Source organism: Topomyia yanbarensis, chromosome 2, assembly GCF_030247195.1.
Source record: "Topomyia yanbarensis strain Yona2022 chromosome 2, ASM3024719v1, whole genome shotgun sequence".
Lineage (NCBI taxonomy): Eukaryota > Metazoa > Arthropoda > Insecta > Diptera > Culicidae > Topomyia > Topomyia yanbarensis.
Window position 1 is genome coordinate 40,842,735 of NC_080671.1, and position 22,932 is coordinate 40,865,666.

General features: G+C 36.2%; 1 protein-coding gene across 2 annotated transcripts in view; it reads right to left on the reverse strand.

Moving 5' to 3' along the window:
• Window positions 1-500: 500 nt before the first annotated feature.
• LOC131683369 (neuronal acetylcholine receptor subunit alpha-7-like) overlaps window positions 501-22,932 on the reverse strand; it is a 372,960-nt gene continuing 350,528 nt past the window's right edge. The window contains exons 13-15 of one of the 2 annotated variants that reach the window (XM_058965291.1): window positions 15,272-15,394; window positions 14,993-15,131; window positions 501-2,444 (exon numbers count right to left, since the gene is read on the reverse strand). In XM_058965291.1, the coding sequence (XP_058821274.1) occupies window positions 2,292-2,444; window positions 14,993-15,131; window positions 15,272-15,394 (415 nt within the window). In that variant the 3' untranslated portion in view covers window positions 501-2,291. The remainder of the gene's footprint in view (window positions 2,445-14,992; window positions 15,132-15,271; window positions 15,395-22,932) is intronic. The other variant, XM_058965292.1, reaches the window with a different exon arrangement.

Sequence of the window (22,932 nt, forward strand, 5' to 3'; positions counted from 1 at the left end):
GTAAGCAACCTTCGCTGTTGAGCTGCTGAACTGTGTTGTCAACTGCTCTTACCTCATATTGTTGCGTGATTACCATGCATCGAGCAGAATGTTAAGACAAACCAGAATTTCACCGAAACTCTGTGGGGATATAATCAACCAATCAATAATGTGCATAATGGTTCGTCAAATTGTATCAGAGAAATTTTCATTCTGGTTTTGGCGTACCCACGTCTTGATTTCGAGATTAAATCAGGAAATTAAATATATTTAAGAATACTTTTACTTCAATTTAATTTTATAAACTATTTTGCCAAATGAAATCGACACCATAAAGAAACATGTCAACACATATATTGCTTAAATGTGACCGTGACAAATTTTACAAACACTCTTTTAACCCTCAAAAAGGAAAGCTAAAATTGTGACTTCGAGAAGCACCGCTTCTAAAATCCAATAAAATAACAAGCCTCTTTTTTGTCGTTTACCAGTGCGAGAATCGAAAGCCCGAAAACGCTTGATCATTTGTATTTCAAATTACAAGTTCATTGAAACTAGGGATCTGTAACTAGCCAGGCCTCTGAGACCCCTCGCCTTTTTGACGGTTAATAAAGGGGTCGTTTGCTGTTGTCTTGGGTTTTTACCAGCCTTATCTAAATTAAATGTTTAAAAAAAAACCCAAATCTTCTACCTAAGATTTGATGTAGTCATCTTTTATCCATTCTTTAACCGCTTGTAGTGTTACAAAGCTGGTTCAGAGCAACCAGACCGCACAATACAAACAGAGAATTGAAACTGTCAATTTCTATGTAGCCAAAAAGGTTCTCTCGCTTTCAGCTCACATCTCGCTAATAAATTATGACAATCCACTTATTAATAATTAATCAATAATAATAAGTTAAATTTATTTCTTTATTATATATCACAGTCGTGCTGCTGTTGATAATTTTCCTCTTTGACTCTCAACCGTATTCGATCCTCTGACCTCCTAAACGCTTCAGGGTTTCCTTCGATCGTATCATAACCCTTAACGCCTACCACGCAATCTTTGATCGAATCTACCAAATAAATCCGAAATATCGTAATTAATACTCATTCCTAGCCTCGAACCTTTCTCATTTCACTTACATTCTCTGGTCCGAATTCCTCATACTTCGTAGCACAAAGAAGATTTTTGCAACCGATTTTTCTTCTTCTTCTTCCTCCTCCACTCTCAATTATCTGCCTCTTTAATCAATAATTAATGCTCACCTTCATCGTGTGACTTCTTGATGAATAATTTAGAAATTTCACTTTACTCGTTTGCCACTTTTTGCAAAAAAAAACCGCGACCCCGGCGATTCCGGCGGCGAAAGCCGGTGTATCTCGGAAGCCGACGGTTTCTTTTAAAAGTTGCAATTCAATAATAACCGTTCGAACTGAAAGGATAAAGAGTTTATATTAAATTTGTCCCCCGTTCGCCCGTTCGCTACTACAAATAAGAGCCGAAAAAGATTATGTACCTACTATTCAATGTCTCAACTTTTCTTAAGCTTAGGTTTTTTTTTGGTTTTTCGGTTTGATAGCCTGAATCCCGTTCTCAGCCTACTGTGCAGATTATTGCGTGAAGATTCCGCTGAATCAGCCGAAACCATCAACTAGTGTCTTGGAGGAGAACCTGATTTTTATTGGAGGAGTTTAACAAAATGTGAGGATTCAAAAACATACTGGTTGATTAAAATGTTTTTTTTTTTCGATTCTATGGGTAAATATGACCTTCATCCGAAAAAAAATATTTATGCGCACATATCAAATCAATATCACCTTATTATTAACACTATTGATAGTTCGGTTAATTCAGATCATTCAGTTTGTCTCGAACATTATTTTTTTACGCTGTTCGTTTTTTTTCTCTACTAATGGCTTCATATTTCGGTGGAATAGATTTGACCTAAGAAATAGAACGCTATTTGCAATAATCTCCGAAAAAAGTGTTTATCTGTTTTTTGTTTCGATTTTCCTCTTCTTGACCACAGTTGCAAGGTTTTTCTATTTTTATGTTCGTTTTTTTCTCTGTCAACTATTCGCTAGTGTTTTCGACTTAGCCTTCCGACATCTTTTTTTTTGTATTTTTTTGTCTTGCCCTTGGCCCGCACCACATTTTTTTTCTGGCCCGCATTGTGATTTTTTTTCTAGTTTTTTTTTTGCTAACTGACTTCTTTTCTCTCGTTTTGCTACTGTCCTGAAATTTATTTAAAAAGTCTCGACAATAATTTAATGCATAACAAATTGATTTTGTGATAAAACCAATAACAATAACCTGTTCTATATGGCTACGAAACGATGATGTGCGGTGCCGAAAATAGAACAGCTATGGTTGCCACTATTGTGAAAAACGTGAAAATTATAAGGCACAATCTATCAACTACCATGGCCGCGAACTTCCAGTCCTTGGAGACGTCGCTGTCCTCGTCCTCTTTTCGTATCTGAAAGTAAAATAGGGAAATGCTTTAGTGCGTATAGCATATTCCACTAAATATCTAAAACTGCAACATAATTTGAGTCAACCCCGAGATACCGCGATATGAGGCAAAAAACACGCAACTTCTTATGTCGTTTTACGCTATATCTCTGTAACCAAGCAGAATTCTTAAATCCAGGGAACGTCATTTTGTGGAGTTTTCCAATCAAATAACGTAGCATATCTAACTCAGTTTGCTCCATTTGTCATAAAATAACACGAACGTTAAACGAATTTTTTCCCATCATCGTGAATAAAATACCATGAATTCTGGAACAATCACGTTTTTACGTTACGAAAACAGGACCATGAACAAAAGTCAAGTGTTTTATAATTCAGTAACGCCCGTATAACGCTTTTATTAGTGGAAATATTTGTTTGTTTCCGCCATGTTATTAAAAAGTCGATTTCCTATACATGTACTATCTCACAACTTTATGAACATTATTCATAAAACCAAAGGTTGACCCATGATGTTATTCATAGATTTAGAAATATTATTTCAAATTTCACGAAACTCGGTATTTTATTCTTGAATCAATTCAATCCTCATGATTCCAAATATATTAGTCATGATCCAATATCCGTGCTCGTGTAATAGTTAAAAAAAATCATATATCATAAATATTATTCATGTATTCGTGAACTGATTCATGATTTCTAGTAGAATAATAACGACTGACCATGCGTGCCTGTGAAATAAGTGACAAAATTATAGAATATAATTCATGTATATATGGACTGGTTCATGGATCATAGTATAATAGTCACGACTTACCATTCGTGAAATAGTTCTCAAAATCATTAAATGTTATTCTTGGATTCGTGTACTAGCTCATAATTACAGGTACATGATTTGGGATCTATCTTGTGTGCTTGTAATATTTAGAAGATATTCCTAATCGTTTTCAATTTCATGTAGCATGGTAATGAAATTTTCACGTGAACTTTTTCACAAAGTTTAGGGTATTATTCGGGAAATTGTTTTTGTTCCATGCACTTTTTCGTAAAATGTTCAGCTGCTAGCGACCACTGAATTCATTTGATAAAGTTCACTGTGATGTCTGGACAGAAAACGAAAACTGCGCTGTGCACACCAAATAGTGTACGTGAACCAGATACAATAATCAAACTACCGATATCATAAACATGAGTCACAGTACTTCACGTGTCAAATTCGAAAGTAAGATCTAAAGTAAAATATCACGATAACGGGAAAAGAAATTACGAAAATCGTGACTATGACCCTGAAATCATGAACCTAAATCACAAAACTCATGCTAAAAGTGTCAAAAATCGTGACTAAATTACTGAAATCAAGAATATGAATGAACATATATCTCTACTCGTGATTAAAATTAAATTAAATCACATTACCAGCATTTAAAATATCAAAAATCGCCACTAACATCCTGAAATCATAAACATGAATCACTCTACTCTACTATGACTAAAATATCACGATAACGTGAATAGAAATTACGAAACTGGCGACTAAGATTCTGATATTATGAACATAAATCACTCCAGTCTGACAGAAAAATTGATTTGAAATCACAAAAATCGCGAAAAAGATCATGAACATCGTTTAACTGTCGAATGTGTAACCCAACCAAACATTCGAATGTAACGCCATGTATATATTCGAGGCGAGCTAATTTTTTGGAAACACAAATAGTTTCATGAGTACGAGGTTTATTTTTTACAATTTTAGGAACTTGATCGCGATTTTAGTTAATAGTTCAGTTCACGGGATCGTGATCTTTTGTTCATGAATTTATGAACGGATTTTTTCCGTGTACGAACTAGTACCCACTTGTTAGAACCAGAGTTAGACGGTTAATCCAAACGCTAAGCCAGAGCTTCAGTGCTTACTTCCCGAGACATCACGCATGTCCAGCCAGTTGCTTCAGGCGTTGACACAAATTCGATTGTTTGAATATATTATCTCAAGGACCCCAATTTTGTCTCAGTTACTGAGTTAGATGAGATGAATTCGAAACATAAAAATCCCACTTTATCTAAGTTAAATGTTGTGCCATTATGCACAAATTGTTGTAATCCAATTTTTCCCTTTTGAGAATCAATTTTGCAAAGTTTTCAAAGTACAGTTAATGCTCTGACAGAAAAGAAACGGTATAATAAGTTCTTGTTGGAGAAGATTTAGTTTTCATTTTACTGCGGTGTACTTTTTGCTATCAAAGTTTTATTAGTAAATCGTTCTCCGAGATTCGTGTAATTCTACAATCTACACCTGTGCAAAAACAAAAAACCGTCGGGCAATATCTGGTGGCTTCTTCATCAACGGACTTACCCAAATGATCAACCGGATGGCGGAACCAAAATCGGCAAATCAAAATCGTTATTACTACCTTGGGAAACGATGCCTAACGCCATTTTGAAAACCAAGCGGTTCCCGGTTTCAACACAGTACCAGAGAGCATAATCAATATGAGTGTTGTTTGAAAGGGGGTGGTTAGTAGATGCCGAAAATTGATGATTAACGCCACCTTGAAATTCAAAAATTTCGAACATCATACTCAATAGGATACGGTTAGTTGATGACGGATTTTGACGATTTCTACAAAATATTAAGCAAGTATATAATAGAAATCGATGTACGGAGTCATTTTGAAAATGAAGTTTGCGCCTTCCGGTTACCATGAAAGATTAAAATGTGCTACGATCAAAAATAGGTCAACATCAACTTTATGCATTTTTTTTTCATTGTGCATTAAAAGTACCTGCATACCCCTCATTTTAAAGAAATATGTGTATAGCATCAAGCCAACCCTTTGATTATAACATTTGTCCTTCAACTGTGAAAACGACATCGAAGAGGGTGGAGTAATGAAGCAACATTTTCCAAGTTGGTGAAATTGTTGAATGTTGCCAAATCAACGTAATGAAAGTGTTCGAAAAATGTTTGTCGACAGCTAGGAAGACTGAATTCCGAAGAAATCGAAAGCTGGAAGCCACAAAAACAACGAAAAGAGTGGTAAGCTGTTTCAAGCGGAACCCCAACCTCTTCGTCCGCGATGTCACAAGTATACAGGGAGTGTCGTCTACAACCGTGCATCGTGCTAGAAAACGGAAGCTGTACATGAAGATGCTGAGGAAGTTAGATTGCGTTATACATGCCTTCGTCAAGGCATGCTTTAAACAGCTTCCTGTACAGGAATATTATCCGTCATCCGTGAGAGGAAAGGTGGCGGAGGTTTGCGAAACATTAATCGGTCGGAGGTCGCAAATAAATATCTCGTGTGGCAGGCCATCTGTTCCTTTGGTTCAAAAAAATATGCATCGCAACCGGGACCGTCAATCACGAAATTTATGTTCAGGAGGACCTGGTAAAAACGTCTGTTGCAATTCCTATAGCAATACAATTATTCCGTTCTGTTTTGGTCGGATTTTGCATCGTGTCATTACGGAAAAGACCATGTATGCCGCCAACAACGGCCAGGTGGTGCCTAAAGGCCTGACCGTCCCAAAAAGATTAGGCTATCATCATGCGGAACCTAAATTGGATGCTAAAACAGTTGTCAGCTAGATGCAGTGTTCTGCAGTGAGGAAAGTGACCAAGGAGGCTATGCAAAACTTGATGGAATTTGGAAGCAAATGGCCCGGAAATTCGCATTCGCTAAAATGAATTTTTTTATTCTGTATGAATTAAGCTTGCAAAAGAAACATGATTTGATTTTTTAATAACAAGTTTGACCGACACACACGTTTCGTCGCTTATGGCAAACGCCATTTTAGGGTAAACTGAGTTAGATATGCCACATTACTAATCTAAAAATTCTTTACAAAATGGCGTTTTCAGAATTTTGAATTTCTGCATGTTTACTGAGGTATAACCAGAAAAGTGATGAGAAATTATCAGTTTTTGTTTCAAATCACTGAATCTTGAGATTGGCTCAAGTTATATAGAAGTTCTAAATGTTTTTATGTGTGAAAATCTCCGAGGAACAAAATTGCATAATAATTTTCAAATTAAAAGTAAAGGTACTGCGAGAAAAATGCAGTTTTGGTGTTAAATTGGAATGTGGCAACACTGTAACCAAAATATACTATTTTTTTCTGGATTCCTTGGCCAATTTTTGACTTTATTTCACCTTTATCAAGGAATAGAAACGGTTCGGTTTTTTTCTATTTTCTATTCCTTGATAAAGGTGAAATAAAGTCACCGGAACTGTCGGATAAAGAGACAACACATCGTTTTCGATTATTTTTATGATTGATTTAGCCGATAACATCCCAAATTAAAGTTCTACAGTCGTCAAATAGATTAAAATTTACAGTTATATAAAATGACTTCATGTCTTGCTATATCTACATAGGTTTCATCAATAAAACCATCAAAATATTGCCACCACATTCACGTGCTTATGATGGTTGTTATAGCAACGCATGCCTAGTTTTATGTTAACGTTTGCTTTTTATTTATTCCCTACCAACATCACTAAACGCAATATTGTACGAATTTTAATGCTCTGTTCTTAAATGCAGGAATGGATACGATGCGCAAGAGCATGCTTTGAAATCTGGGTGCGTCCGATATTTTTTCATTAATCGTGAAATCGTGCAAGTGTTTATAAATTACTTTTAATTACTCACAACTATCTGTCAGCATGGTTTGATGGATATAGTATTGTTTAGTAATCTTCCCATACTGGTTCGTTTTTTTCAATACTAGCAGTATTTTTTGTGAAACGCATATGGGTCAGCAATACACATATATTGCTAAGACATAGGCAAAATTCGTATTCCTGTTTCTTCCATCACATGCAAGGAAGCTTCTTGCAAGTTTTGTACGTTACCAGAACTTCTGCAATTTTAGATAGCGATCCTTACATTGATGCAAGTGATTCTTACCGGGGTTGTTTTAGATGTAGTAAAATTGAAAATTGGCTATCAATCTCTGCATAGTAATAGCCAGTCTTCCCATGAACATCGACAAGTTTGCACCCGTGTACAAAATTTCGTGCAGGCGTTCAACTTCAAACATGCTTTGCCTTTGTGTACAGCTTTGCATCGAACACCGAACCCAAGCGAACGATGTGCAAACTTAGGTAAATACCGTGTACGTACACCGTGTCCGTACACAAGAAAGGCAAGCACAAAACAGAATGCGTCAACGCTAGTGATGATGAGTGAGAGAAAGAGAAAACTAGTGTCAAGAGCACCTGTGTACGAACACCGCGTACGTACATGGGGTTCGGATGTGTAGACGAACACGTGTTTTGATACGCATTATCGTGTTCGATTTTGCATACGAAATGTGGGTATAATATGAGCACAGAACTAGAGCGAACATGGTGTTCGATGTTCATTTGGGAAGACTAGTAATAGCACAATATTTCTTTTTTTCTAGTATTGTATCAGAACTATATAGGAAACTGCCCTATATGCAGGCCTTGAGCAGATATTAGGCTACGCTGTAATGCTTGTTTACTTGGGTACACGAGTGACCAAATTTGATTACTAAGAACATGATTGGCAGCACAATAACAAAAAAATTATGGGGGAGATTTAATTTTTTTGAACGAAGAACCGGCAACATCATTTCAGCGATTCCAGCACTATCTTTTGAGTTCTTATTAAAGTGGCAGCAAGCTCCTATACCCATTTCTACCAGGGTGCAACAGCGCAAGCATGTTGCTTTCGGGAATTTGGTTCTGTTTGCACCACAATGAGAGAGGTAGATAGAACGAACAAAGGACTTTCCATTGGAGCTAATTTGTTGTAGCACCTACGGTGTTGCGTTCGTGGGAATGCTATTCTTATAAACGTCGTTTTGGGCTCATTTTTTGTGTATTATTGAGTACAGAAATTACAAATGCTGTGGTAGCAGCATTTTCAAGAAATATATTCTAACACTATTGGATCAAACCATATAGCTTTTCGCTTTGAGAACTGTTTGGGGAATACATCGGCTGTTTCTTCGAGTAGATAATTTTGAGCAATTCCACCATAATGGATTTAAAAATTGCGTCAATCATCAAATTTCGTTATCTACTTATCACACTCTTTGAAATAACACCCATATGGCTATATTATGGCAAACGGAAACCGCTATCTTGGATTTTTACGAACATTTTCCCGCACTACTTGTCATAGTGTGCGCTCTGATTGGGGAACTGACGCGTAGGGTAATGACCGGGTAATGGTTTTAACTAGGAAAGTTGGGTAGGAAGCGATAATTTGTATAAACCCTATTCTCACTACACGAACGCCAGGAAGAAAGTTTACTAAATATGTATATTCCTTGTTTGGACGTGAGTCTTTGTTTCTTTTTCCTTTTTCAAGGATTTTTATGAAAGTGTCCACTGGAAAACAGACAGAGAAAGAATGACCGAAACGGTGAGAATGAAGAAACGGTGAAAAATTCACCTGTATCGGAAACACTGAGAAAAGATATGTCCTCAAGCAGGAATCGAACCTACGATCTCCCAGTCTCTAGTTGGGTGCGTTAACCACTGCGCCATCGAGGAACTGTGATGATGCGATAGCGGAGTTGTTAACGGACCCAACTAGAGACTGGGAGATCACAAGTTCGATTCCTTCTTGAGGACATATCTTTCCTCAGTGTTTCCGATACAGGTGAATTTTCATTCTCACCGATACAGGTTTCTTCATTCTCACCGTTCCGGTAATTCTTTTTCTGTCTGTTTTACTAAATATGATTTGTAACGGATTTGTAACGCTTCAGTATTTGAAAAGGATTTTTAATAACCTCTTAATTAGGTGCCAGGTAGTTAAACAAGATGTTGAAATGGACATAAAACTGCTTCGATTTTCAGAACTGGATCACTAATGGTCAATAAAAGATTCTTTGAAATCATTGTCGGAAGTCCCGGGCTTCGGGCATATTCAACAATTAAAATCACATCGGTTATTCGTTGACAATTCAACCGATTTTCACAAACCAAGTAGCAAATGGAAGGCATAAAATGCGGTTGATTGCACTTCATATTTTCCCCCCTCTACCGCCCTACCCACCGTACTCCGGTCCAACTCGCGTTAGCCACATTGATCACCATTGTTTTCCCGCTGTCCCGGGAAAACAGCCATCTTTAAAAATTACCAAACTCACATCAGTTTCTCGAAGACGGTTACAACCTTTCCATCGGCTCCCATTGAATTTTGTGTTGATCGGAGTTCCGGTGCCGGAGTTACGGGTTGACGTGTGCGGCCACACAGTAATTTTTCATAAAAACTGATACAACAATGACATCAAAATGATGCAAAACTTATTAAAATTTCAAAATTAAAATTATTTTTAATTCCAAATGGCTTTAAGAGATTTTACGTAATCCCGGAAAATAATTTACAGGAATCCTTTTTTTGGAGTTAGTTCGGTCTTCACCCACCGGGCATACCAAAATAAGTTGCGTTTTTTCATCCCCCTCACACACCAACCCCCGCATGACAAAATAAGCAGGAAGATAACATTGAACTAATACTGATTAAGGGTGTATCCTCATCAGAAAGCTTCAAAATTTCGATTTTTTCTTGCTTCATTCGTTAGAATTATTATTAGAGAAAACTCTTACAAAGTTTCAGAATATAACTTTTTAACATCTCATTTTACTTTTATCTATTTTTTCCTCCTAAAAACAGCAAAGCAAATTTTATGAAAACCATGTTTTTCCAAAATCCCGTGCACGATTATAAAAAAAAAATAAATGCTACATGTATAAAAGTCAAACATTGTATTTTGGGTAGCTTAATTGTGAGTTAAATAATATATTAAAAATCTCATTTTACAACGTTATTAACGCACTTACTGCTTTAAAAAGTCTAAAAATCGAGTACTTTAACAAAAATGACCAAAATATTTCAAATTATAACTTTCTATCACCATAATGGTCTATACTGCACAGAATAGCCTTCCGAATTTCGCCATTTTTATTTATTTCGACATTCGAAAAAATTTCTTTCGTTGAATAAATATACGTTCAAAAGTACGCAAATTATCATTCGTAATCTTGTTCTCAATAACCACCCTTTCATGAACCACTGATTAGGAGACCCCCTTAATTTCTTTCGACCCGCCTCTGCATCTGTGTTTTCAAGCTTTTCTATACAACTTTTTGAGTCTAACAAGTCTGGCAGTTCACCAAGAACCACTGGAAGCATGTATAATTTTACTACCAGCCCGTGGATTTGGAATTGCGATATGTAACGATATCCAGGTAGACTTTAAATGACCAAAGACGAAGTATTCATAATCAAATAACGATGGATCGAGCTCTTTCGGACGAACCAGTTTGCAAATTCATGTGCAATACTGTCAGAGCAGAGAGTTACATCTAACACCACTTCCCTACCAGACCAAGCAAATGTTTGGCGATTTCCTCTAACCAGTATAGGCATATTTGCACGGCTAAAGTATTTATACCTTAAGCTCAATGCCTTTCAAATTGATGTCTTAACTGGCCCAAACTATACGGTAGGCATTTGCATCACTGCCAATTATGAGTGGAAGCCAATTCCTGCCTATGGTACAACCCTATTGAAATCATCAGAAAGTGACAAATAATTATGTGGCACATATTATCAAAAGTTATAGTGACCGTGACGAAAAAATATCGCGAGTTGTGAGTTCGGATATAAGACATGCCTCAATAGCACTATTTACAAGAATACATGAACGAGGCAATTCATGTGGATTTTCATGCCATTTTTGTTGAAAGTTCCGACGAGGGAGTTAAGTAGCTTTCTATATTAGCAGTTTTCTTTATGGAAATACGGCACCTGAGCCAAACTTATGGAAGATTTTCGTTCCTGCCACAAAGCCGGATAGAATCATAGTTGCTGTACGCTTATACTGAAGACTAACTTGTGCTGCTGGAACCATATCTGATCAGGGCACTATACATTTCATCACCAGCGCTTATTGTAAAGTAACAAGAAGATACCAACCAGATTAACCCAAAATCTCCTATAACGAACCTTGAAATGAGTATTAGGTGCGTGACCATCATTTGAATCTCATGATATACAAAGAAACAAACGTCCTCTGTGTCGAAGATTCGCTTAACACAGCAAGGGTAGTCCCACCAGCCATACAGTCCTCAGCACGAGAAAGACTGTGACCCGAGGACTCCTGTTTAGCAATTCTGCACGATGTCTAAGAGAATATTAATACCATCAAAGAAGATGTATTCGTAATCAGATAGCTGTGGTTTGAGCTCATTTGGAGCAAGCCATTTCACCTATTCATGCGAAATTCTGTCGGAGCAGAGAGTCACGAACAACACCTCTTCTCTCTCAGACTGTGGAAATGCATAAATATTTCATCTATTCCAAATCTCTAAGATTGTTCTATGAGATGTCCCAAATAATGGTGTGGGCTTTTACAGCACTGCCGATTACAAGAGACGGCCCTTTTTGGCTACCGGAAGAATAAACACGTTTGTTATATTAAAAGGAAATAACTAATTTGCAAATATGCCAGAAAATACAGACATATTGACTGTAACAGCACGTAAATGGCGAGTTGTGAATGAACATAGGTCAATATGAGAATGCAGCAGGAAATTTTAAAATTAAAAATTTACAAGGGGCAGCCCTATGGGGTTGCACGAATCGCAGACGTCCTATATTACTTAATGTATAATATTTAGAGTAATAATAAATCAAATATATTTTTTTCGTATAGTTTAAGCACAACCAATCAATATCGAAAGTAACATATTGCAAAATATGTTTTTATCATCTGTGATAACTGAAACAGGAAAAAAATCTATGATAAATTTCCGAAAAATCTGTGAAATTTTCATCGAAATGTCAACAATCTGCCATCTGTGATCAAAAATTGTGAACAAATCTGCGGCATTACAGAAAAATCTGTGAATGTGGTAACTCTGCTAACAAATTCGATATACCTTCCTACACGTTCGCCTCAAACACTGAACCCAAACGCACAAAGCAAAATGAGTCAACGCTGATGAAGATGGGTAGAGCCTAGTACCACGACACTATGTTAACCGTGTTTGCAAGTGGAGCTCGAATGTACAAGCGATTTTGTGTACGAATAATTGTGTTCGAGATTGTGCATTAAAGTGTGATGGAAACGAGCACAATACAAAAGAAAACATAGTGTTTGAACGGACAAGCTCAGTCGCATGTTGGACGGCTCTGGGTAGCGTACCCCACAGCCAGTGTAACGGACTTCAAACTCAGTTATACTGGTTGTGAAAACACACATCGCAGTGAACTACTCTGCCTGCCGTTGAACAGGCAACTGAGCTTGTCCGGCCAAATCCGTTCTTTAAATAGTCCATGATAACGTCATTTATAGAAGCGTAGCGCGCTAGGTACACAAATCTGTCGCGCTGGACTTGGGAAGCGCTATCTTCTGTGTGGAAAGGCGCGATATTTTGTCTAGGTTGTAAATTATTTAAATTTTTTAGGCCATGATATCAAAAATCTTTGGGTTTATCTATTAGCATCTATTCTTACATGTATTTCGGGGCGATATGTGAAAAAATTTGAAAAAATATCGTGACTTGGCTGAATTATATGCGTTTAAAATGGGACCACTTTTCGTTACATACCATTTTTGCAGAATTTGCAAAGGGCACCCCCATATCAAAAACAAAGACGTAGTCCTAAGTCAAAAAATTCAAATTTGGAATTTTTTGGCCTTCATAAATCTGCAAAACTAATTTTGCATCTTATCAGTCAGAGAGGACATGAGAATACCCAAAGCTAGGACGATCGAAGAAAAACTAAAAAGTCCGGAAACACATATATTGCGCATACCTTGAATAAATCATCGAATATTAAATGGAATTGAGAAAATCAATGCGAACAGCCTACAATGAATAAAACCGACAAAATCCATCCTCACATAGAAACTAAAGGAGAATGGTGTAATTTTTAATTTGGGCGAACTAATCTGTTACAGCTATTGAGTAGCGACGATTTGAGAGTGTATGGTGACCTCTAAGCGTAATTTTGTTGTCGGAACTTCGATAATGTCTGCAGAATTTTCCGACCATGCAAAGCTACCGATTTGCTTCATAATAGCTCGAAGAATGAACTCGAGGATCTTCTAGGCATCAAATTCGAATGAAATCAGCTCAAAATACGCTGATACCAAAATGCCTCAGCATCCTGTTGGATTCGTGGGATACGCATACCAGATTATAACACCCACGTTCGTACATTACAGTAATTCAATTACCCAAAGTTTACTTCTCGTGAAACAAACTGCGAAAACCGGTTGAATAACAAACTAAAACTCGAGCTAAAACCGCGAGTGGAAAAAAGGTGCGGGCGAAGCTTCGAGTAATCGCCTACACCAACGTGTAGCTAGAATCAGTTCAAAGTAACGCAATTATCGCTTTCCGGTTTTACTTTTTACTTTCAGAACGTACAGAACCTCAAACAGGCTCTTTCCCTCCGGTAGTACCGTATACCGTATGCTGCCATGGTCGCGCTAATCGATCCGGAAGTGTGGGTTTTCCCTACCGGAAACAAGTTGATCCAGTTTCTGATGACTTTGAGTAAATGGGATTTTACCCCTCATCAAACGGCGAAAACAGAAAAGTTTTGCGGATAAATTAACTGCAGCGGTCAAGCGGAAATCAATCAGGAGAGCTTCCACGAGCGAGTTTATTTGAACGTCGAAGAAGTACCAGTCTCGCGCTGTACCGTTTTGCGTAACTGAAGGTGCACAAATAGAGCAGAAACTAATTGAAGAGGATTATTTTAATTTCCTGTGGTGAGACCGTGTAGTACTAGAAAGCTGGAGTCGTATTGAAAAGTTGTGAAACTGCCATTGAAAAGAACACTTTAAAATCTCCCAGGGCCTCAATTAAAGTGAGGAATATGAAGATTATTAGAGGTTAATCAACATTAAACTCTGTGAATTTGTTGGGTGCTTTCTGCTGGGTATGTGCCCCTAAACAGATACCGCAACGTAACGTTATACATATAACAAGTTATTACATTTATTCATTTCTAATCATCCAATTATATCGGCATTGTTGACATAAATGTCAAGTATACTGGGTTAGAAACTTCCAGTACAATTACTAGGACAAGATACTGAAATCAACCGAACCATACTGAAACAGTAAATCAACCTCGAAGTCAGATCAAGCTAATGAATACCAGATTGCTGAATAATTAACGTATACAAGTAGAGTCTCGTTCCGACGAACGCCTAACGTTATCCCAGATTTCCTTCCATTTGCACCCTTATCCGGTGGGAAATCTCCAACCCAGTCGACCGACCGATAGGCGATGAGTGTAATGAATTCCTGCTTTGGTAATTTTTTTCTTCGCCATCCCATGGGAGCCTTGCATTAAGTACCGCAGTATTTATACCACTCTCGCGATGGCAGCAGCAGCAGCAGCATATCGTCTCCATCGGGGCACGGATACGCTGGCTCCGATAATTTGCCGCTTAATTATTTAGCCCGCTGTGAGCTCCACAGCAAGGTGAAATGTCTAGGGATTTTTTTTTCCTAGGCAGAAGAGTAAGAAATTAATTACCTGATCGGTGATAAAACGGATCTCTTTCAATATTAAAGCTAGTTCGTAATCAGCGGATGATGTGAAACACGTGTGTGGTGGCGCAATTGCATCTGGCATTCGATTGCTTCCGATCGGTCCCATACTTCCATCATCGCTACTGGAAGGAAGAAAGAAAGGAAAGGTGTTTGCTGTCATTTTTTTTTTCTTTTTACGTTTGCCTCCATGTCGTATCCTTTTACGAGGCGTCATTTACGTCTAGGGACGGGAATCCGGGTGCGAGGGAACTTTTATACGTACCTATAAACGGTCCTGAAATATGTTGGATTGTGTGGCAGTGTACCTCCAGGGGTTAGTGGTCTACAGTTGTGACGAAAGTCATCATCTATATCTAACACGTTCGCTAGTAACGACTTTGACGATCTGTGGATAGGTTGAAGACCGAAATATGTAATATCAGTTCTGTTTTGTGACAGTTTTACGAATCGTAGCCGGAAAATTCTTTTTAAATTACTATCGTTAGGCTTATCTAATGGATAAATCAGGCCCGTAACCAGGTTTTTGCTTTGCATGAGGCCTAAATAATTTAAGGCCCAATTTACGTTTTGAGCTTTATTGACCAAAACATCACTGCAAACTGAATGAAATTTTGTTTCCGGTATCAAAGATGAAAAAAACTAAAAATCTAGGACGTAGCTAGCAATAAAGCCCGAATGTGTGGGCCCTCTCTCCGAAATCAATTAAAAAAATTGGAATCCGAATAAAAATAGAAGCTACCCAAAGATTGGAGTCCTTAAAACCCGCGGTGAAGTTATTTAAAAAAAAATAATGAAACGTGGCTTCAATGTTCAAAATCCCAATGAAGATTTTTTTTCCTCAAGAAAATTTTATTTTCAAATACTTTTCATTGATCACTATCAATTTTTTTCAAAACTTGCATCCTTGCTTTGACATCAGAATTCGACCTTTCTTGTATTTTGAAGTCATTTGGCATCAAAATCAAACGTTGATGGAGAAATTCAAACAAATCAAAAATCTTCTAAGAAACGCAATTTATATAATGATAGCCAAATGAGAACAAAATTTTGTCATTTTTGAAATTAAAACAAAAACTGAAACCAAAATGGGATTTCAATTTGTTTTTGAAATTAAAATATGATTTCTACTTGCTTTAAATTAAATGGTTGACTTTGCTCGGGAAATGAGATTCTATTCATCCACAGGTGATCACGAGGATTATCTTATCAATTCTTTCATGTCTTGTTCTAATTTTTTTTAATTAGGGTGATGAGCCCATTTGTGCCATGTTTCTATTATCACCCTACCCATTTGAAGCCGTTGGTTAGAGCAGTGTCTGCCATCTTTATTCAACGCATTGAGTCAAATGGTAGCGCAACAATAGGGGCACTCGATTCGAGTTTTCGTTGCGCTCAAACACGAGAATTTCACTGTTTTCAGTGTTGTGTTATTATATTGGTTCTTAACAACGAAGCAAAACTGTTGATGTCAATTTTTACGTATTCCATTGATTGTAGTGTGAGAAATTAACGAATTAGTGAGGCACCTTGCTTAGTATGGTGAAAATAGGCACTTCACCCTAGTTTTATTAATTTTATTCATTGGATTTTTTTTTTAGTTTTTTTCTGATTATTTATTTTATTTGAGTTATTATATTTTTTATTTTATTGAGTCTTTCGAATACCTTTTTTGCAAACGGTAAACGGAATGTGAAATAAAGGAAATATGATAATTATGAAGAAATATAAATATTTATGAAAAAAATAACAGAAACAAATCATTCATCGATATTTCTAAGAAATTTTCGCTCTTCTTTATTTATTAGCCGGCACAAGACCTCTTAAGTTAGGGTCTTCGTTCGCTGGTTACACTAATATTTAATCCTGATGTGTCCACCTATACGCGTACTCAAAAAAAGTGCGCCCATCTATATTGTAAATAGTACATATAAATTGATAACGCTAGGTAACACCATCGAATGGTGTAGGTTGTAGTAGACTGGTAAATAAATAAAATTGTCACTTCTATCTGAACTGTACTTGTGAACGGATCGTTTTCATCTTTACTGCTATTTGAGAAAGCATCATCTTTACAACTGGTGACGAGACAACGGGTAATAGTGAAAAAACCGAAGCGAGTTTTATGGATTTCTTTTTTAAAAAAGGACTACCGTCGAAGGGAAATTTTTTTAACGTGTCAGTGAAATTTGCAAGCAGTCGAAAGGTTAAAAGGACGCCATTGTAAAAATTTGTCGGCGTCAGTCTACTGACAACGGAAAAACGTCGTTCGGAAACGCCATTACGAACATATCGACGGCGTGTCAGGAGAGCTACGGCGAATTGAGCGATATTCCGTTTGGAAAAAAAACTTCCGCCAGGCGGATTGGTCTGGAGTTTTAGGTGAGAACCGCCAAAAAACGCCATCGCGGAAATTTGCGACGGTGGCAGGGAAGGCCAAGACACTATAGAAAGGTGCAGGAAAATTTTCATCGGACATTTGGTAAGAAATAGAGGCAATTTTTTATATAAAAATATAAATTAAAATTATTAAGCGTGATGTCATCAAGTACAGTAGGATTCCGTTTTTGGCAACAATTTTATTTTTTTCAGTTGCCAAAACCGGAACCGTGCCAAAAAAGGAACCTTATTTTTAAAGTTTGGATTTTCAATTTACGACTTCAAAAAAGTTTCAAGGATTTTTAATCATATGTGAAATGTAACGAGATGAAAGAAAAAATTAGCAAATTCAATTTTATTCATCATTTTATCAAATTCAGACGTCGTACAGTGGGGCAAGCTTTCGACGCTCAAAACCTCTACCGCCCTGGGCATATATCCTGGATGATTAGTGTCTTTAGAAAAGTATCTTAGATGGAAATGAACATTATTGGTTTTGATCTAGATAAATAGAAACTGATCTAGATCAGTTCTATCTCTTGATAGAGGTGTTCTATCAAAAAACTTTCTTTGGCAAAATTGTTTGTTTTGATATTTCTAACACATGTACTGAAGACATTTTTACTTTATAACCTATGTAGATGGCGCTACATGACATTTAAAAAAATACTCTAGAAAATGAATGTTAACATTTGTGTATGAAAAATATACTTAGAAATAAATATTTTATTCCTAAATCTTAGAAAATATTCAATAATAAAAATGCTTCAAAGAGTGATAAATGTTATCATGACATTTTAAGGTTGTTTTCATCAAAAATATTTAAAAAAAATATTCCACAAAATTTGTAATAACCCACGAAGCGGCAGCTGGAATTTTGTTTGTGACTAGTAGAAACATTTAACTTTATAATCACAAAGAGAAAAAAGTGGGCCAAGTTGGGCCTTTTGAAATGTGGAAAAAAATATACTTCAAGTGAAATAGTCCCTATTTCGCTAGAGAATTTTTGAGTAAACTAAAATATATGCAAATATTTTCTTGTTTTTGACTTCAAATATAATCTTTCGAACTGAGAATAAATTTATCAAGTAATTTATAAAGTAATCTTATTCGAATGACTGCTGTGTCTAGTCCTTTCTGTAGTTTTCCAAAGTGTAGTTCAGTCATAAGGCTGTGCTTATTCTTTGCAAGAAATGTTTATCAGTCTGTTGTCAAAATAATGCTCATTTTCATCCAAGATACTTTTCCGAAGACACAAATCCTTCAGGATACATACCCAGGGCGCTAGATGATTTGAGCGTCGAAAGCCGCATTCTACCCATTGTGCCGTCCTGTAGAATTCTCATAATTTTCGCGCACTTCTCGAGTGCAATTCCACTCATTACGGATATGTAAAATAGCATTTAATTCGAATCGCTTTTCTTCGGCCCACTGAACGTCAAAACTTGAACAATTCCCTGAATGGTAGTGTTGATTTCGCTCCTGGGGCTGTTATGTCTTCTTTCTGAAAATTATTGAACAATTTTGTTTAAAAAACACAGCTCCTTCAAAAAAATAAAAAAAAATTGTTGCTTCACCATAACTAACCAATCGTTGATCTTTCAAATGGAATTGATAGATTGAAAATCGAACTGCAATGCTTGAAGATATATAGGTATGAAGAAAACCATTTTTGTTGCAAAAATCACTAGCAACTTGTCCATATTATACATAAATAATGCACCTCTACACTAATTGTAATGATTTAATATAACACGTATAGTGTAAAATATAGGTAAACCTTAAAGGCATAACACTGTTTTAAAACAGTATTGCGAAAAACATCTCAAAATTATCACAGTAATGTATTGAAGCTATTAGACTATATTAATAAAAATTGATTTGCGCCTTTGAGGGTTAATATGACTCCCATGTTTGGAAATGAAGTCAAATGTGATATCAATTCATACAAAAAATATCTATTGCACATTTCTAAAAGACTTATTATGACCAACAAAAATGTTGCCAAAAATGGAACCCATTTGTTGCCAAAATCGGAGTGTGCCAAAAAACGAGCATGCCAAAAATGGAACGTGCCAAAAACGGAATCTTACTGTATTTGAAAAGGGTTACGCGTGACAGTGTTTGAATATATTCCTGGCTTTGTGAAGGAATTTCTTTTATTTTCAGGATACAAAGGACTGAACTCACAATAAATTTGTAAAGAACAATAGTTCTTTTGTATTTTGTTTTATATAAATTATTAATTATTAAGTGTTTCTTTCTATATCCTTTTAGTTTCAAGGATTGGCGATATTTAAACCGGAAGAAAGTAAGGAAGCGGAAAAAAAAAATTTGGAAATAAAATAACTAGAAAAACGATAATTGTCGTACAGTGGGCGAAGGCCACAGCCACTATCGGTGAGTCTTTTTGATCTTTTTTTATAGTGCGAGTCTGCAATTGCAGTTAACGTTTAGTTTTTGTTTTTTTTTTTAATTTTAATCTTTTACTTTTTTTATTGGGTTTTTGTATTTAAATTGAAGATATATAAATAATGACGCAAAATAGCTCCAGTATCGAGCCCTACCGGAAAGGTACATCCTTTTCGGACTGGGCCGATAGATTAGAATATACCTTTTTGGCAAATGAGGTTTCCGAGATTCAGCGGAAATCTCATTTTATGAATTTGTGTGGGCCGTATGTGTATTCCCAATTGAAACTCGTATTTCAAAGGGATACTTTAACAACGGTGGGATACACGGAAATCATTAATAAATTGAAGCAACAGTTCGACAGAACTGAGCCTGATATAGTTCAGAGATACAGATTTAGCCATCGCATTCAACAACCCGACGAATCTGCAGAAGACTTCGTTTTGGCAGTGAAACTTCAAGCGGAGTTCTGTGGATTCGGAGCATTTAAAGGCATTGCGATTCAAGATAGGGTTCTAGCTGGTTTAAAAGACGAGGCTCTTAAACAAAGACTACTTAATGAGGAAAACCTTACGCTTGAGTCTATGGATAAGTTTATAACGACTTGGAACATTGCTAAGAGCAATGCGAAAACCCTGAATAATGAATTTCAGTTTCCTCCGGGGTCACGAATGCATCATTTACTTAGTGTGTATAGCAAGGGGCATAGCTAGAACACTAAGGAAGCTCAAGAAATACTTAGATTAGAGAGAGGTCAGGTTTCCGACCTTATGTTAGACATAGAACACACACACAAATACAAAACAAGAAACATTACCAGGATTACAATCAGGGAGCACAAATAAAAGTAGGCTATAATAACAATCACTATACAAAGATAAACGCAGGCCCGACTTTTCTCAAATTATTTGTGACTTGTGGGATCAAAGGACACATTAAGAAAAAATGCTTCAGGTTGAAAAACATGAAGCGGGATGCAATTAAATTTATAGATGAGGCGAAGCCTGGCACGAGCGCGGAGAAAGAACTGAGCGTCCTAATGGGGAAGATGACGACGACTCCTGCTGACGAGGACAGTGAAAAGCAATGGAATGCAGGTGATTTGCATTGTATGTGTGTTGCGTCTATTAATAATATAGGTGAACCATGTCTTATTAATGTTTCAATAAATAATTGTTTAATTAAGATGGAGGTTGATAGTGGCTCAACCGTATCCGTGATGGGTAAAAATCAATATTTTGAATTATTCGACAAACCTTTGAGCAAATGCCAAAAAAATTTATTGGTGGTAAATGGGTCCAAACTCAAAATTGAGAGAGAGACAAACGTTTTGATAAAATTAAATAAAAGGGAAACCATTTTGAAACTACTTATTCTAGATGCAAAATTTAAATTCATGCCATTATTGGGCAGTAACTGGCTGGATGTGTTTTTCCCTCAATGGAGGCAATCCTTTTTGAACGTTGTGATATTTAACGAACAAGTAAACAAATTGAATGCACCAAATGGTGAGAATTATATTGAGGAAGTCAAAAATAAATTTTCTACAGTATTTATCAAAGATTTTACTACACCTATCAAGGTCTTCGAGGCCGAATTGGTTTTAAAAAGCGAAGTACCGATTTTCAGAAAAGCTTACGACGTACCTTTTAGATTGAGGGATAAAGTTATAAATTATTTAGACAAACTAGAAAAGGAAAAAGTGAGAACTCCGGTGAAGACCAGTGAGTGGGCATCACCAGTTATAGTAGTTATGAAAAAGGATGACCAAATCAGACTTGTTATTGACTGTAAGATATCCATAAATAAAGTTTTAATACCAAACACTTATCCTTTACCTGTGGCAGCTAAGTTGTTTGCTAAATTGGCGGACTGCAAGGTTTCTTGTTCTTTAGACCGTCAGGGCGCTTATACTCAAGTTGCTTTGACTGAACGTTCAAGTTATTAACACAATTAAAGGTTTGTTTACCTATAACCGTTTGCCACAGGGTGCATCCTCTAGTGCTTCAATTTTTCAGCAGATTATGGAGCAAATACTAGGGGGAATTAATGGAGTGTTTGTTTATCTTGATGATGTTCTTATAGCAGGATCTGGAGGATTGTCGTAAGAAATTGGAATTGGTATTGCACAAACTTGCAAATGCAAATATAAAGGTAAATTTAGAAAAATGTAGATTTTTTGTTTCCGAACAAAATTATTTGGTTCACATTTTTGGGGAAAAAGGATTATTACCAAGCCCAGACAAATTACCTACCATACAAAGGGCAAAGGTTCCTGAAATTGTAAACGAGCTAAAATCCTATTTAGGTTTAGTTAATTATTATAATCGATTTGTGTCTAATATGTCTTCCAAATTGTATTATTTGTACAATTTGTTGAAAAAGAATGTTAAATTTATTTGGGAAGACAATTGTCAAAAGGCATTTGCAAATAGTGAACAAGCTATGGTTTCAGCCAATATTTTGGAGCTATTGATCCAAAGAAAGAAATCATTATAGTAACAGATGCATCAGGTTATGGCTTGGGAGGAGTGATAGCACACACGGTTGATGGTTTAGAGAAACCGATTTGTTTTACATCTTTTACGTTAAATGACGCACAAAAGAGATACCCTATTCTTCATCCAGAGGCTTTGGCATTAGTTTGCACAATTAAGAAATTTCATAAATATTTATATAGACAAAGGTTCATAGCCTATACTGACCACAAACCATTGATAGGAATTTTCGGCAAAGAGGGTAAAAATTCAATATTCGTGACAAGGCTCCAAAGGTACATACTCGAACTTTCTATTTATGAGTTTGAAATTCGGTACAGGCCTTAGGCAAAAATGGGAAATGCGGATTTTTGTTCGCGGTTTCCATTTATTTATTTATTTATTTATTTATTTATTTCGTCAATCGATGTAGACTGGTATAGTTACAGTAATGTTTACATTTTTCTTATTTACTAAAATATATATATACGTAATTTTATTATAAATAAAACAATTTCAGCTTTTACAGAATCATTTTCTTATGCGTTAGAATTTCTTTTATGTATAAAATATTGTGTGAGTTTTAGTTTGGACATTGTAAAATCAATTGATTCGCAATAGCGGTTATAAACAGCCATCATTCGATTTATAGGGCCAT